We start from the raw sequence: 16,136 nt of genomic DNA, 5'->3' as shown, positions 1-16,136 counted from the left end.
CACAAAAAGAAAGGCAATGTTAGTTTGGTCGATTACACTCTTGGTTGTATGCTTCTTCTTGGCAAAATACCTCCAGAATTTGGGAGTGGAGAGGAAGAAAAGGCCATTTGAGGGGAAATAAGAAGGCTTTGGTAATGGTATAAGATTTATTACCAGGAAGCATTGTTACAACAAAGAACTTGCATTTAAAGCTCTGCATTTTAATGAGGATAAACACATGAAGTCATTTATGCTTCAGGTTTAACCATTAAGTAAAGCTATGTGGAGCTTTTACATGTAAAAAGAGAAAGAAAGAGGCTCCTGGAGCTGCTGCAGAACGGTGTTAAATGACATATTTTAGTGCTTATTAACGCATTATTTGAGTCTGTTTGTCATTTCTATTGACGTCACTTCTTCTTTTGTTCTTTTGCTGGTTTTGATTTGTTGCCTCAGTCCCGGGCCGTGTTGGATGTGTGGTTCTGTGCTCTGTAGGTTTGGATTTTGTGTGATTTGTGTGCTGTGGCTAATTTGTGTGTGTTGTGTTTTTTTACCGATTGTGATTCGTTTTTATTGAAATATGTGCATTTGCTTATTGTTGCTCTGTGACTGTATGGCTCGTGGCCTTGATGTTCGTGTGTTTTGAATCTCTGTTGTCGTAGAGGCTAGAAATACTTGTAATGTGAAAGTCATCTGCAGTGCCTCCCACCACAGGCTCTCTCTGTTCTCTTTCCTCTGCCTGATTGTTTTTCCTCTTGGTGTGCCTCTTCTGTGCTCCAGATGAAGATTCCCTCAAAGAAGATGGCCCACATTCCTGTGTACACTGTGGGCTTTCACAGCACTCCAAAGAGCCATGGACAAAAAAGCCAAGTCTACAAGTGAGTCTGTGTTTGTCTTCAGAAGCTGAGTCTGTTTATTGTAGAGAAGATTATAAAACTGGCTGAAAATAAAACGACAGTTTTCTTCTGAAGTATGCACTGAGGACCAGGAGAAAGATCAAAAAGCATACCTAACATACCGTCCTTTCCAAATCTAGCTGATGAGTTTCCTATGGAGGCTGTGCCTGTTGCAGAGCTCTTAAAAAGAGGTGCAGTCTGCACCGTCGACAACCACTATCCCCTAAAATCTACACGTGAGGGGGGTTTGGGAACGGCTATGATAGCCAAGCGGTAGAGCCCTGGCAGGAGCCCATACCTCCTCAATCTCTGCCAGACATGGTGTTTTTTAATTTAAAGCTTCTTTTTTCTAACATCAAACCCTCTAAAATGTCCCTAGATGTCGATCTCACATCTTTGGTGTCTGGCACCTTTCACTGGCAGTGTCCTAATCTGCTCTTTTATTATTTTTTTTATTTTTGGGGGGGGAATGGCAGTTCAGACAGACCTGCTGACAGCTACACCATGTGGGGGGAAGAACAACAGGAACCTCTCAGGAAATCACTGTTACTCCTTTGTTAGCACAGAGGCTTATTCTCTTCAAACACTTTTGTGTTTTAGAAAGCAACTAAAATATCATAGAGTGGTGTGGCTCAAAATAAGCAGGTGTTAAACGTAAAGTTCCTGTTGGAGTGTCTGCTGCTGCAGACGTTTGCTGCTGCTGCTGCAGTCGTTTGCAGCTGCTGCAGACGTTTGCTGCTGCTGCAGTCGTTTGCAGCTGCTGCAGTCGTTTGCAGCTGCTGCAGTCGTTTGCAGCTGCTGCAGTCGTTTGCAGCTGCTGCAGTCGTTTGCAGCTGTCACAGCCTTCCACATCTTTCATTTCAAAAAGTACCATCAAGGTTATTTCAATAAACAAAAAATAAACTAAAAACTAAAACTGGATGTGAAAAAACTAAAATAAAAATAAAAACTAGACTTAACGAAATCATCCCATTTAGTTTTATTTTGTTAACTTTGAAAACTGACTAAACTAAAATAAAAAATATACCAAGGAAATGTTTTAGTATCTGTCTGATGATGGATGTGTTAATATAGACTCTGGATGCCTATATATGATTATATATATTATATATGTGCTCTTTGTTTTTGATTGTGATACCTGCACTGATTATCCTAAATCTTGCCTCTGACATTTGCCCTCCATATATTTGCCCTCTATACAAGAATAGTTAAAAAAGACTAAAACTAACTGAAACAAGAAAATCTGCTGTGGACGATAAACTGAACTTAAAACAAAAATACTAAATAAAAAGAAAAACTAATGAGAAAATTCAAAACTATAATAACTCTGGTTGCCATTTTCTGATAACATTAACTTAGAATTGGAACTTCAAGACTCCTTCTCTCCCAGGCAATGCCTGCTGCCCCTCTGCAGGCTTCAGGAAAGGAAGCCCCGATTCAAATGAGGAGCTGGCAGAAGAGAAAAATGTGTTTCGGGTTTTGTTTTATTTTTAAATGTGAATAATGCAGCGCTACATAGAATATTAAAGGAGCTGTAAAGGAGCAGAATAGGTCCTCTTTAACATGTTTACAGCCTTAGTTTAAGCTCGTCAGAGCTGATAAGGAAGTTCAAAGGTTTAATCCCTGTAAGGCCTGGACCGTGAAATAATTGCCCCAAAATTCAAATTTTTAAAAAATAAATTAAATATTAATTTGCATATCTGAGGTTTAATTTGTATCATATCTGCTACTTCTGGCATTTTTGTGCTACCTATTGCACAGACAGATACATGGGTCTCAAAAACCCTTGTATCAAATATGAAACCCCTGGCGTAGCTAAGCTAGGTTAAGTACTACCTTCTGAAGCTGCACACCTTTCTGTTTCCAAACCTGAGGCTAACCTGACATTTGGACTCAACACACCAGTTTCCCCACAGTGTTGTCATCCACTCACTGCTCAGGTTCAATCCCGGGACAGTGGACACCGAGACTGAAAAACAGGTCAAATCTATTTAAGTCTGCCTCTAACTCAAGCCAATGACTGCTAACCTTCTCAAGCCTAAGCAGCACCAGCCTCTGTGCTTACCTCAACCAATCGCAGATTTCCTACTCAATCCAATCACCAACTTCCACCTACCTCCCCCACCCTCTCTCTCTCTTTAGTTATGTAATCAGTGCAGCGCCTCTTTCAGGGCCTCTAAGCAGCCATTATGTAATAATTACCCAGCTGTCATCAAAATCCTCGCTGCTTTTGGCCCTGTGAAGACAGAAGTGGAAGAGAGAGTGGACAGAGAGAGCCAAACAGCGAGCTGATGAGAGAAATGGGCCGCTGGCGTGGTGCTGTGCTGATCCGCTCTCTAACACCTGTCACCAAGACCCGACCGTGCGGCTCCGTGCACAGAAACACAGTTTTGTAACAGCGAGTATTTTTTTTTTCAATCAGAGAAGTTGACCTTAATCTTCTTGTTAGTGACTGTGATGCTCCCACCCCACCGCTGCCACATGTCTGCGTTTATATTTCAGCCACTTTGGATAAGCTTGGAAAGATCTACTGTAGCTCCATCTTTCCAGATGTTCAGCTGATTTACTGAGACGCGCCGTGTGTCTCTGCTGAGCAGTCATTATTGTCAGCTTGCTTTTAAAAGTACTGCCAATACATAAATAAATAAACAAAGAAAATAAAAAGAGAAATTAGTGGCTTTTTGTGAAGAAGAAAAACTTAAAGTAGTATTGTAGCTTTTCCACAACAGGTGTGATTTATTAAATATGTAAAAAAGCAACTACAATTTATTTTTGTAAGATATAACACTGTTGATGGCTGACTTTCAAACCCATTATTTTATGAAAACCGGAAAATGTTCTATTTAAAATAAATATAACATTTAAAACCTTTAAAATAAATTATTTTTTAGGGGCGGGGGGTCAGTTCAGTTTTAGTTTTTTGAGACCTCAGTTTTTTATGACTTGTGAACTAAAACTTTTTTGTTTTGGATGTTGGGGCTGTGAGGGATGGTCCTGAGTGCTTATTGGATGTGCAGTTAAATCTGGGGTGTCCAACTCCAGGCCTCGAGGGCCGGTGTCCTGCAGGTTTTAGATGTGTCCTTGATCCAACACAGCTGATTTAAACGGCTAAGTTACCTCCTCAACATGTCTTGAAGTTCTCCAGAGGCCTGGTAATGAACTAATCATTTGATTCAGGTGTAGACCCAGGGTGAGATCTAAAACCTGCAGGACACCGGCCCTCGAGGCCTGGAGTTGGACACCCCTGAGTTAAATTATTGTTAAAGAACCACGAATTCATTATGGAAATCTCCCTTAGTTTTATATTCGGCTTTCTTTGAGTGCCTCACGTCTGTTCTAATAAAACTGTTCCACCCTCCTCTGCAGGTCCCTGCGCAGCTTATCCCGCCGCTCAGTGGAGGAGGAGTTCCCCCACCTGTACGCTCACGGCTGCACGCTGCGGGACATCTGCGCCGAATGCACCAAATTCGTCGCCGATGTCATTTCCTCCAGTCGCCGGAGCCTGGACATCCTCAACAATACTCCCAAGAGGGAGGCCAAAGCTGCTGCTGCTGCTGCCGCTGCTGCTCAGAGACCACAGCTGCAACGCCAGTCCCAAGTCGAGGCGTTCCCTCAAGCAAACTCTCACCCTCCACCTTTCCCTCAGCCACAGTGTCTCCCTCCCCACTCCCAACATCAAGAGCAGCTCCACCGTGCCGAGACGATCAACAATGCAAGCCAATGAGCAGACTGATGGACACTGTGCACACATTCACAGACAAACTAGCAGCAGTAACGACTCAGCAAGCCATCTGATTGGCTCCAATAAACTGTAATGATAACACTCGATCCAGTGAGGTGCTTCAAGGTTCTTTAAATATTACTGGGTTGAATGGTTGTGCTATGATATATAAAGCTTAAAAAACTAATTTTCTCGAGCTGTATGGAACCCTTTTTAGTAAGAAACTAGAGACTCCAGCCCACCACCGCCTCACCCGTCATACAACTGCATTATCTTCCATATCTTACTCATCACAAATGCACACATGCACAGAGCTCTTGACCTTTTAAGGTTTGAGTGAGAAGCTCTCTCTGTTTCTGCCTTATCTACAGCACTACAACACTCCCCGACGCTCACAGCTGCATTCTGAGGAGAGGGCAGATCAGGAGAGTGCCGGGGGGAGGGGGGTGCTGTAAGAGAGAAGAGAGAGGGTGGAGGTGAAAGCTGCACAGCATAGAGTCAGCATCTCATTTTAGCGCTCTGTGGTTGCCTTGTTTTTGTCTTGAATGTAACTAAACAGAATTGTAAATTTAAAGCTTGTACACGACCCTCAGCGTTTATGTATAATCATCCAAAAAGTCCCCGGTCCAGCTGGATGAGGCTTCGACGGCGGCGACACTGTGAATGTAACGGGGTGAAGCTGCAGGCTGCACCCTTAACTGACGCAGCGTGACGATGCTGGTGTGGAACTCCTGCCCCCTTTCACTCCCCGTGGACGCTTGCAATCTGCTCTGGTTTTGTAAACACTAAGAAAACCTCAGCTGCAATAAAATCTAACGACAAACACGACCAGCACTGCGTCTGCAAGTTTTTCTGTTTGACGTGTTCAGCAGACCCGAGCTTCATGAATAAACACAACACGCTGCTTCATAATTCAGACGTAAAGTGCCTGTTCTTGAGCGGCAGGTGGGTAAAACACCTTGTTGACGGATAATGTATACTTTAAAAAATTACAAATTGACACATCTGTGGTTCAAATGCAGTATGTGCAAGGAATAAGCAAGCAGGTAAAGATTATTCCACTACAAGTTAATGGAAGATTCTGAATAAATGAGTGGGACCACAGATACAGATACACACTACATTTATGTAATAGAGAGAATACACACACTCTGCTGAGGCGCAGGTACTTAAGACTTCATCACCAGCTTGTAAATGCATCCAAACACATCGTCAGAGTGAACTAACCCTTTTATGTTTAAGTATTTGGTGCTATCAAGAAATTTAATTTGAACACAGTGGACTAAAATTGCTACTCTGAGGAATTAATAAAGGTGCAATAAAGAAAAACATATAACAGAAATCATGTGAGCAACTTCACCATCCGATCATGTGACCTGAACATGTCCCTGTAAAGCAGTAAACGCCACATGGATGGAGTTACTTTAATACTACTTATTATCAGTGTTGGGTAAGTTACTTTAAATTAGTAACTTAGTTACATTACTAGTTACTTCTCTAAAAAAGTAGCTCAGTTACTTCAAGTTACTCGTTACTTTCAGAGTAACTAGTTACTAGGGAAAGTAACTTTGGTTTTACTCAGAATTCTCTTGTTAATGTGTTGCTTCCATAACTGGATACCCAGCAAGAGTGCCAGTCTTCTAGCTTGCTTACTTGCCACAAGTGCACTGTGCCACCTACCAATAGAAAGGAAAAAATAATGTGCACATTTCCACGAGAGAAATCCCACGCCTGGACCGTCGTTGACCGCCGCCATGATTCTAGCCTGCTTTTTACATCCAACACAAAAACTGCAGTCGTGGTGCTTTTGATTGTACTCAGAACTTGGAAATTCTGCCTTCTGAATAGGAAGATGTAGGTAACACCAGACTGCAGATGAGCTGCATACAGAGCTGGACTGGGACAAAACAATCGTCCCGGGCATTTTGACTAGAGACCGGCCCACCATTATAGGAAAACTCATAAAGCCTTTGAATGAAAACAAACACTGTTGTGACAGTGATGTACACTGTTCTGATGGTATATATGTATCAATCTATCAATCGTTTGTTGTAAGACTCAGATAATTATTTTTTTAAAAGCGAGACATTTTAAATGAGAATAATAAAGAAAAGTATTTCCTTGTGCCCCCCTTTCCCTGTTAATGCCCTACCTGGCCCCCTGGCAACACTTTGCTAGACCCGCCCCTGCACAGTTACCAGCTGTCAGCTATGTAGAAAAGGATCCTGGTGTTATTTGTCTCTCAGAAACAGCTCATAACTTCCCTTCAACTCATTCATGTCACCTAAAAGGTAAACCTGTTTCTCCATCACCTGTTCACAGTGTTGGGACTAACGCGTTATTAAGTAACGCGTTACAGTAACTACGTTATTATTGTGGTAACGAGCACGGTAACTAGTTATTATGCCAAAACCAGGAACGCGTTACTCGTTACTGGGATTTAGATAGGCTCGTTACTCGTTACTTCGTGTGGTGGATATCGCGGAGCTTCCACAGATTCAATAACATTAGCAAGTGGTGGAAGCCAGCAGGTGGATGAAGGAAAAGGAGGCAAGAGGAGAGACCCGAAGCGGCCGCCCGGTCCGCGTGTCAGGTGAACTGAACTTCAGGTAAGAAGTTATGACCTGCAGTCTATCTGAGTCAGATATAAACCAAGTTTAGGTGGAGTTTATTTTCGGTATGCTGACATTTTCGTACTGCGTGCTAGCTAGCATGACGGAGTTTCTATACAGCTGTGTGGGTGCTATGTTACTGATGTTGAACTTTATTTTGTTCATACGGTTAATTATTAGAGTTGCCAACCGTCCCCTAAAAAAACAGAATCGTCTGGTATTCAGAGAAAATATTACGCGTTTCGTACTGAGGTGAAAAGGAACACAGTTTGTCCCGGACTTCAGCTACAATGAAAAAAACACAAAGCTGAAGCTGCACAGCTGCCTCTTCTTCTCTCATTCTCTCCTCTCCTGTTTCTACTTCAATCATGAAACTGATCAATGATCAGCTGATCGGCTTTTCTCTCTTGTTTGTTTATCGCCCACTTTGCGCCAGAAAGAGGAAACCAGCGGATGTCGCGTTAAACAACAGCAGCACGTTTAAGCTTGATCAGCTGTTGTTAGAATTTATTTAATATTAATTTCTAGTATCAGCTGATGTTTGCTGGAGCCACAGCTGTAAAGCTGCTGGTCATGATATCGGTTTGGTTATCTGGTGAGAGGAAACATGCAGATGAAACCAGGAGATGTCCTTACTGAATCATCAGAGTTGAACAGGTGATGGAGAAACAGGTTTACCTTTTAGGTGACATGAATGAGTTGAAGGAAGTTATGAGCTGTTTCTGAGAGACAAATAACACCAGGATCCTTTTCTACATAGCTGACAGCTGGTAACTGTGCAGGGGCGGGTCTAGCAAAGTGTTGCCAGGGGCCAGGTAGGGCATTAACAGGAAAGGGGGCACAAGGAAATACTTTTCTTTATTATTCTCATTTAAAATGTCTCGCTTTTAAAAAAATAATTATCTGAGTCTTACAACAAACGATTGATAGATTGATACATATATACCATCAGAACAGTGTACATCACTGTCACAACAGTGTTTGTTTTCATTCAAAGGCTTTATGAGTTTTCCTATAATGGTGGGCGGTCTCTAGTCAAAATGCCCGGACGATTGTTTTGTCCCAGTCCAGCTCTGTATGCAGCTCATCTGCAGTCTGGTGTTACCTACATCTTCCTATTCAGAAGGCAGAATTTCCAAGTTCTGAGTACAATCAAAAGCACCACGACTGCAGTTTTTGTGTTGGATGTAAAAAGCAGGCTAGAATCATGGCGGCGGTCAACGACGGTCCAGGCGTGATTTCTCTCGTGGAAATGTGCACATTATTTTTTCCTTTCTATTGGTAGGTGGCACAGTGCACTTGTGGCAAGTAAGCAAGCTAGAAGACTGGCACTCTTGCTGGGTATCCAGTTATGGAAGCAACACATTAACAAGAGAATTCTGAGTAAAACCAAAGTTACTTTCCCTAGTAACTAGTTACTCTGAAAGTAACGAGTAACTTGAAGTAACTGAGCTACTTTTTTAGAGAAGTAACTAGTAATGTAACTAAGTTACTAATTTAAAGTAACTTACCCAACACTGCCTGTTCAACTCTGATGATTCAGTAAGGACATCTCCTGGTTTCATCTGCATGTTTCCCTCTCACCAGATAACCAAACCGATATCATGACCAGCAGCTTTACAGCTGTGGCTCCAGCAAACATCAGCTGATACTAGAAATTAATATTAAATAAATTCTAACAACAGCTGATCAAGCTTAAACGTGCTGCTGTTGTTTAACGCGACATCCGCTGGTTTCCTCTTTCTGGCGCAAAGTGGGCGATAAACAAACAAGAGAGAAAAGCCGATCAGCTGATCATTGATCAGTTTCATGATTGAAGTAGAAACAGGAGAGGAGAGAATGAGAGAAGAAGAGGCAGCTGTGCAGCTTCAGCTTTGTGTTTTTTTCATTGTAGCTGAAGTCCGGGACAAACTGTGTTCCTTTTCACCTCAGTACGAAACGCGTAATATTTTCTCTGAATACCAGACGATTCTGTTTTTTTAGGGACGGTTGGCAACTCTAATAATTAACCGTATGAACAAAATAAAGTTCAACATCAGTAACATAGCACCCACACAGCTGTATAGAAACTCCGTCATGCTAGCTAGCACGCAGTACGAAAATGTCAGCATACCGAAAATAAACTCCACCTAAACTTGGTTTATATCTGACTCAGATAGACTGCAGGTCATAACTTCTTACCTGAAGTTCAGTTCACCTGACACGCGGACCGGCGGCCGCTTCGGGTCTCTCCTCTTGCCTCCCTTTTCCTTCATCCACCTGCTGGCTTCCACCACTTGCTAATGTTATTGAATCTGTGGAAGCTCGCGATATCCACCACACGAGTAACGAGTAACGAGCCTATCTAAATCCCAGTAACGAGTAACGCGTTCCTGGTTTTGGCATAATAACTAGTTACCGTGCTCGTTACCACAATAATAACGTAGTTACTGTAACGCGTTACTTAATAACGCGTTAGTCCCAACACTGCTTATTATAAGTATCAATTTATCTAACCGGTTATCCACTTCAATACATTCACAGTCACATCCACACCATGAGTGCTTTGAGACTGTGGGAAGAAACCAGCGCAGATGCAGGCAGACTGGCTGGCAGATGTGCTCCAAAGTTAAACTCAACAACAAACAAATGCAAGCTACAAAGGAAAGAAAAAAATAAGGGTTCCATTGTGGTAGGTAGTTTTCCAGTTTTTCTCACAGTTTTCTTTCACCTTCTCATGATGCTCAGCTGTTTACAGTACATACGTGTAAATACTGGCCTTAAAGTGCAGCAACCTAGATGACTGTTCTCTCAGACTGCAGTGCATTTGTCTGATTATTCTATCAGAAGTCACGAGGAAAAGCTGGAATTGTGGCAGAAGAATCGCTGTTGGGGTAGCAGAGGACAGGTGAAGCAGTTTGACACTGTTTCAATAGGATAATGTGAATACTGTGACACGGCCGTGTAGATCTATGGGACAGAAATGAGGAAACGGCTTGTTTCACGACTTTGATGCTCCAGCTTGGAACATGTAAGGAAAAACAGATGGGTGGCTCTTCCTCAGATGCTGTAGTGTGTGTGTGTGTCTGTGTGTTAGTGAGAGATCAGGCTGAGCAAGAACAATCACTGCTCTTTACAGATGTGGAAAAACTGACAGAGTCAGCTGACTCATCCTTCGCTATATTCTAAACAAGCGGGCAAGTGCATGTGAGGTGTACTTCCTGAGGACAGCACAGGCCGGATCTGCCGTGCTGTGGGAGGATTGCTCTGGCATGGTTTGGATCCAGCTTTGGGATCAGACCACCTGGGCCTTCACCCTCAAACCTTCAGTCCACAGGTGTAGCGTCTCGGGAAAGTTGCAGAGACTCGAAGCTCTAAAAATGTTACCAGGAAACATTTTCTATGTAAAACAAAAATAAAACAAATCAAATATACCAAGTAACAACTTTAGTATAACTTAGTGTTGTTTTGTGATGTGTCATAAAGACTGGAACAGCTGAACAACCCACCTGCTAACTGCGGAGCTCTCACTTGAATAGAATATTCTGCCAGATTATTATTATGCCTGAAGGCAGTCTGTGCAGCAGTCCTACAATAAACCCTGCATTCATGACCCTTTTTTGAACGTGAGCGTATTGTTGTTTTATCTACATGCAGACAGATCGATGGAAACATGGCTGATGTAGCAGCTTTTCATTCAAAATTGATGAAGGTAAATTGAGTCACAGATGTGACTCTGCTGGTGGCAAAGAGCACAGACACAAGGGTGGAGAAGTCATGTTGTGACAATGGAGGTCTCACCAACACAAATATTTTTTTTATTTACCTACAGTTAGTCCAACCTCTGCATAACAGCTGGCCTGGGAAACCTCATGTAATTTTGTAATTATCTGAATAATCAGGAACATCTGATTACAGTAACTGGATTAGCTGCTGTAAAAGGAAAATATCTTTAATGAACAAACATTAAGAATCCTATCATACTATCACAAAATCACTCATCTCCATCAGCCCAGAGGGTAATAATGAGAACAGTAAAAATAATAATGATGACTTATCATATTGTGATCACAAGCAATGTGGATATGGAACATGAGGAACAAAAGGTTTTTCTTCCACAGCGCATTAAAAATGTCTTTATAATCAAAACTAATGATGCTCTAATATGGAAGCCTCTTTGGTTCAGATTACGGGTAAAACAGCAGATTATAAATGACAAAAGCTGCTATCTTACCACAGTCTAATTTTAATAATAATAAACAGAGTGCTTTTTAAAAATTAATTTCCCCTAAGATTAATAAAGTATTCTGATTCTGGTTCTGTGGGAACCGTAGCCTCAGTTTCCTGTTCTCAGCTGACAGGAGAGGAACCGGGTGTGGTCTTCTGTTTCTGTAGCCATCTCCTTCAAGGTTTGACATGTTGTGTCTTCAGGGATGCTCTTCTGCATACCTTGGTTGTAAAAAGTAGTGATTTGACTCACTGTTGCCTTCCTGTGTGGACATTCTCCTCTGACCTCTGGCATCAACATGAACTGCTGCTCACTGGATATTTTCTCTTTTTTAGACCATTCTCTGTGAACTCCAGAGATGGTGATGTGGAAAAATCCCTGGCACCAACAGCCATGCCACATTCATAGTGAACAGAGAGACATTCCTGTATTTTAATAATCAAATATAAATCAAAACATATATCAGGTTTTGATGCATGTTATTTATTGGTGTTGGAGTTTATATAACTTAATTATATTTTTGCTCCTTCTGTAGTTACGGCTATCTGACTCTGTGAGGTAGTACTGGGAATATCAAAGTAGACATTAGGCAGCAGGATCCATTAATAGAGTCACCGCAGTGAGTGAACTTAAGAAGGCTTTGTCCCCACTACTCAGTGGATCCATAATGGCTTTATGGACTCCCCGCCTGCCATCATGAATAAATAATCTACAGGTCTACTGTCCATTGGCTGCGTGTGCCTGTCATCCAGCTCTGAGTTTACTCTGACAAGCCGCATGAGTCCAAGCTGCTTCATGGGGGGACTAAAAGAGGAAGGTGGGTGATTAGACTTTCAGAATAAAAGCGTTCAAGTATGTGGTCCACCTAATGAGCGCTCTGGGTTTCAGGACACCTTTATTCCACTCTAATCACGACAAGTTTAAGCTGTTTTACACGTTTTGTCTTCAGTGGCTTGCTTTTTTATATATTTATATAATTCATGCAATTAATTTAAATAATTTTATCATTCATAGTCGCGCCAAACGCTCCCAAAAAATAACTGACAACTGAAAAAGTGCATCCTATTGATGTATTTTGGACTTTTCAAAGTGAAAATATTAACTATCTTATATTCCGTGTTTATCGTAAAATTTTGAATTTTTGTCAAATGTTTCACAAAATCTTAAGCTGTAATTTTGACCTAGTAAGTCAGAAATTAGACTGCAGATGATTGGTAACTAAATTTGGATTTTAAAAAGTAAAACGTTTTTTAATTCTTGGTTATTTATTATTTAATTATTGTCATGAATATTGTTATTCTCAATATTAGTTCATTCAAAATAAAATACAAATGTAACTACTTGTAACATCAAATGTAACGTTAAAACCAAAGTTAAAATACAACATATTGACATCCTCAGTCAAAATGTGACTTAAAATCTCAAAGTTTTGACATTAAACACCCTAGATTGTTTTAAAATTGTTTAAAATTCACTTGAAAATCTAGATTTTTTTTATATCAAATAATCCCTATTTTTTAATGGCTCTGTCATGTAGTGGTTTACAAATTCACCTAACAAGTGAAAGATACCTGGTTTGATCTCAGGTAGAGACACAAATCCCTTCAGAGCTGCATCAGGAAGGACAAATCCTTATAACATCTGCCAAATCCGACATGCAGAGATACCCACTGTGACGACCCCGTGTGAACAACGGCGCAGCCAAAAGTAGTTTTGTAAATAATTTGCAAATTTGCATCTAAAAACACCACAAAACCTCTGGATCAATTTCCTCTGGACTGATGAGACCAAAGTGAACGGTGCATGGTGAAATTTGGAGAAATTGGAGAAAACCAAATTCAGCGTCTAGGCACAAATACCTCCTGTCAAGTATTAAGCACGGTGATGGAGGCGTGATGATTTGGGCTTATTTTCCAGCCATGGGGGCCTGGGCTCCTACCAGCCACAGAGTCGACCATGAACTCAGAGTCAAATGTGAAGCCCAAAGGCCCAACTGGGTCATACAGCAGGACAATGACCCCAAACACAGCAGCAAGTGTATAACAGGATGACTGGGGGGGGGGGTGAGAAAAGAACCAAGGCGTTTCAGTGGCCTAGTCCAGACCTCAACCTCAAATACTATGGTGGAATCTTAAGAGAGGTCTGCATAAATAAATGCCCACAAACCTCAATGAAATGAAGCAACGCTGTAAAGAAGAGTGGGCTGAAATCTCCCACAACCACGTGACCGACTGAAAGTTATACACAAAGTTATTTCTTCAAGTTATTAATGCTAAAGGTGAATCTATGGGGCGGACTTGGGTTTTTACAAGCTGCTTCTGACATTGTTTCTGGGGTAAATAAATAATGACATTGTGTAGTAAGTCATGTGTTGATGTTCTCCTGCAGTTGTAAGACCTGGTGAGGATTATTATTATTGGGTGTTTTTTTTTTTTTAACATTTGCTGATAAGCAAAACCTTAAAATTGTCAGTGGGTGTACTTTCTTCAAAATTTGGACCTAATATGTAAAACGTTTTGACTTCAATTTGTTATGTTTTCTCTTGGGGTCTTAATTGTGTGATTTATTTTTATGTTTTATATATTTTCTTTGAAGAAATATGATGAATTTTAATCTTAATTTCTTGCTTTTTCTTGTGGACTTCGGCCCTTTTTCTTTTATGTCAATGTTTTCAGTCCATATTTTGAGCCTCGTCTTCTCTTTCTTGGTTTTCCGCACTGGCAGGAGCAGTCTCCTCTGACTGCTTTGTTTTTATTTTGAAAGGGTTGACAGGAAGCTTTTTCGTTTCAGTCGCTCTAACTTCCAGTGGAAGTTGGACAGCCTCAGAGCCTGAACTCAACAACAAGCTGGCACATCACAGCCAGTTGTGCTTTTCCTCTTCTCTCCCTGTGTTCTGGGAGTCCTTCTGTCTCCCCCCACCTCTGCCTGCAGTCACGGCGGGAGTGGGTGTGTCAATGCGGGCCCGTGGAGCCTAGTCGCTGCTTGTGCGCACTCTGAAAAAGAGGAAAAAGTTGATGATGAGTTTAGTGTGAAAGCGGCCCGCCTCGGAGCAGGCTAACCGTCCCGGAATGGCAGTTTGGACCCGAGCAGACAAAAACGGACAGCTGGACCTTCTGCTCCGCGACCGCTGGATCCGAGTGACCGCCGAGCTCACCCGAGAAACGCTCACTTTGACGGCCGACGCGGAGGCAACCGGCCCTGGGGCCAATCACTGGGACTACAGCAACTCTTCGGCGGGCCTGCGAAATGGCATGTCAAACGGAAACGACCCGGGAACGAGTCCCGGGAACCCCGGCCGCGGTCATTCCTCGGGTCAGGACCAACTTCAGAACCAGAGCCACGGGGGTCGGGGGCGCAGCGGCAGCCCGGGGCGCGGGGGGGTCAGTCGGGGTCAGTACGACGGCGGTTACAGCATGAACAGCCCTGGAAAGTACCCGAATAACGGCACTAACTCAGACTTCGGGACCCCCGGCTCCAGCTACGGCAGCCCCGGCTCCAGCTTCGGGTCGAGACCAGGCGACTTCCACGTCAGTCTGGACGGGTCTTCGGAAGCTGTGCGCAAAGTCCGGGTTGTCAAACAGGAGTCTGGCGGGCTGGGGATCAGCATTAAGGGGGGGCGCGAGAATAGGATGCCCATCCTCATCTCAAAGATCTTCCCGGGGCTCGCCGCAGACCAGAGCCGGGCTCTCCGGGTGGGCGATGCGATCCTGTCGGTGAACGGTAACGACCTCCGGGAGGCAACGCACGACCAGGCGGTCCAGGCGCTCAAGAAGGCAGGCAAAGAAGTCACGCTGGAGGGTAAGTTGGCCCACGCGAGAGCGGGGATTTGAAAGGGCCGAGATTAGAGTCCTGTGGTCAGGCTGCACACCTCTGTCACATCTCCACGAACTTTCACAGGTTTCAGTTCAGCTCCGGGACTTCGTATTCCAGCACGTGCTCGAAAGGTGAGCGCAGTTTCCATACTTGGATTAATAGCTTCAAACAATTTGTGGAAACATGTCACATGTTGGAGCACGCAAGTAAAAAGAAAACTGCACAAGTCACCAGTTACATAGCAGTACTGAGTTTTTAAAAAAGCACTTCTGGAGTAATACTTTTAATTTAATCTGCACACCACATCGCTCCCTCATGGCACTGCTTGGTGCACGGTGCCATGAACTCTTTTTGGATTGCTCCACACACGTCCTGTGGGTTTGTAACTTTCACCACACATAATTGTTTGCATAACACATTATAATATAGACATAAACAAACACAATCCCAGTTGATCTATGACTAGGAGGCGTGGAGGAGGAGGAGGATGTGGAGGAGCAGGGCTTAAGTAATATCAACAGAACAGAGAGTCTTTGATTAGTGTAAACAGGAATGTAACCACAGCTGTGGTCACAGCCAGAGTTGGATACATTGTACTCTGTGTCTGAACAGTTGTGGATTACTAAAGGATGAGAAATCACAGTAAACACGAGCAGAGATTTGTCTGTGGTTGAAGGTGCTGGTCAGCAGAAAGTGATAAACAGACCTGATCTATATTATTACTGTAATGTATCTGCCTTACAATGTAAACTGCCTTAAGTCGACTGCTGTTGCGATTTAGCGCTATAAAAATAACATCAAAACTAAATCAATATTCTATCTCATATAAATGAAAAAATGCATAAATGTAAAGTCTCACAAAGTGCACACGTCCTCAAAGTGGAACACTGAGCAACTTTTCAATCTAATTC

At 42.6% G+C, this 16,136-nt stretch overlaps 2 protein-coding genes and 1 long non-coding RNA gene across 3 annotated transcripts in view; all 3 read left to right on the top strand.

Annotated features, from left to right (window-relative positions):
- spire2 (spire-type actin nucleation factor 2) overlaps positions 1 to 5,421 on the top strand; it is a 46,586-nt gene extending 41,165 nt beyond the window's left edge. The window contains exons 14-15 of the mRNA XM_039614222.1: positions 757 to 854; positions 4,239 to 5,421. Coding sequence (XP_039470156.1) covers positions 757 to 854; positions 4,239 to 4,596 — 456 coding nt within the window. The 3' untranslated portion in view covers positions 4,597 to 5,421. The remainder of the gene's footprint in view (positions 1 to 756; positions 855 to 4,238) is intronic.
- Positions 5,422 to 9,737: 4,316 nt separating this feature from the next.
- Positions 9,738 to 10,626, top strand: LOC120441051. Its single transcript, XR_005613746.1, has 3 exons — positions 9,738 to 9,876; positions 10,032 to 10,215; positions 10,324 to 10,626. It is a non-coding gene; the product is annotated as an uncharacterized LOC120441051 (long non-coding RNA).
- A 3,612-nt stretch (positions 10,627 to 14,238) lies between these two features.
- Positions 14,239 to 16,136, top strand: part of sntb2 (syntrophin, beta 2) — a 33,280-nt gene continuing 31,382 nt past the window's right edge. Inside the window, exon 1 of the mRNA XM_031730356.2 lies at positions 14,239 to 15,210. Coding sequence (XP_031586216.1) covers positions 14,481 to 15,210 — 730 coding nt within the window. The 5' untranslated portion in view covers positions 14,239 to 14,480. The remainder of the gene's footprint in view (positions 15,211 to 16,136) is intronic.

The sequence above is a fragment of the Oreochromis aureus genome, linkage group 7 (assembly GCF_013358895.1).
Source record: "Oreochromis aureus strain Israel breed Guangdong linkage group 7, ZZ_aureus, whole genome shotgun sequence".
Classification (NCBI taxonomy): Eukaryota; Metazoa; Chordata; class Actinopteri; order Cichliformes; family Cichlidae; genus Oreochromis; species Oreochromis aureus.
The sequence above is the reverse complement of the archived record's forward strand: the minus strand, read 5'-3'. Positions and strand labels throughout refer to the sequence as shown.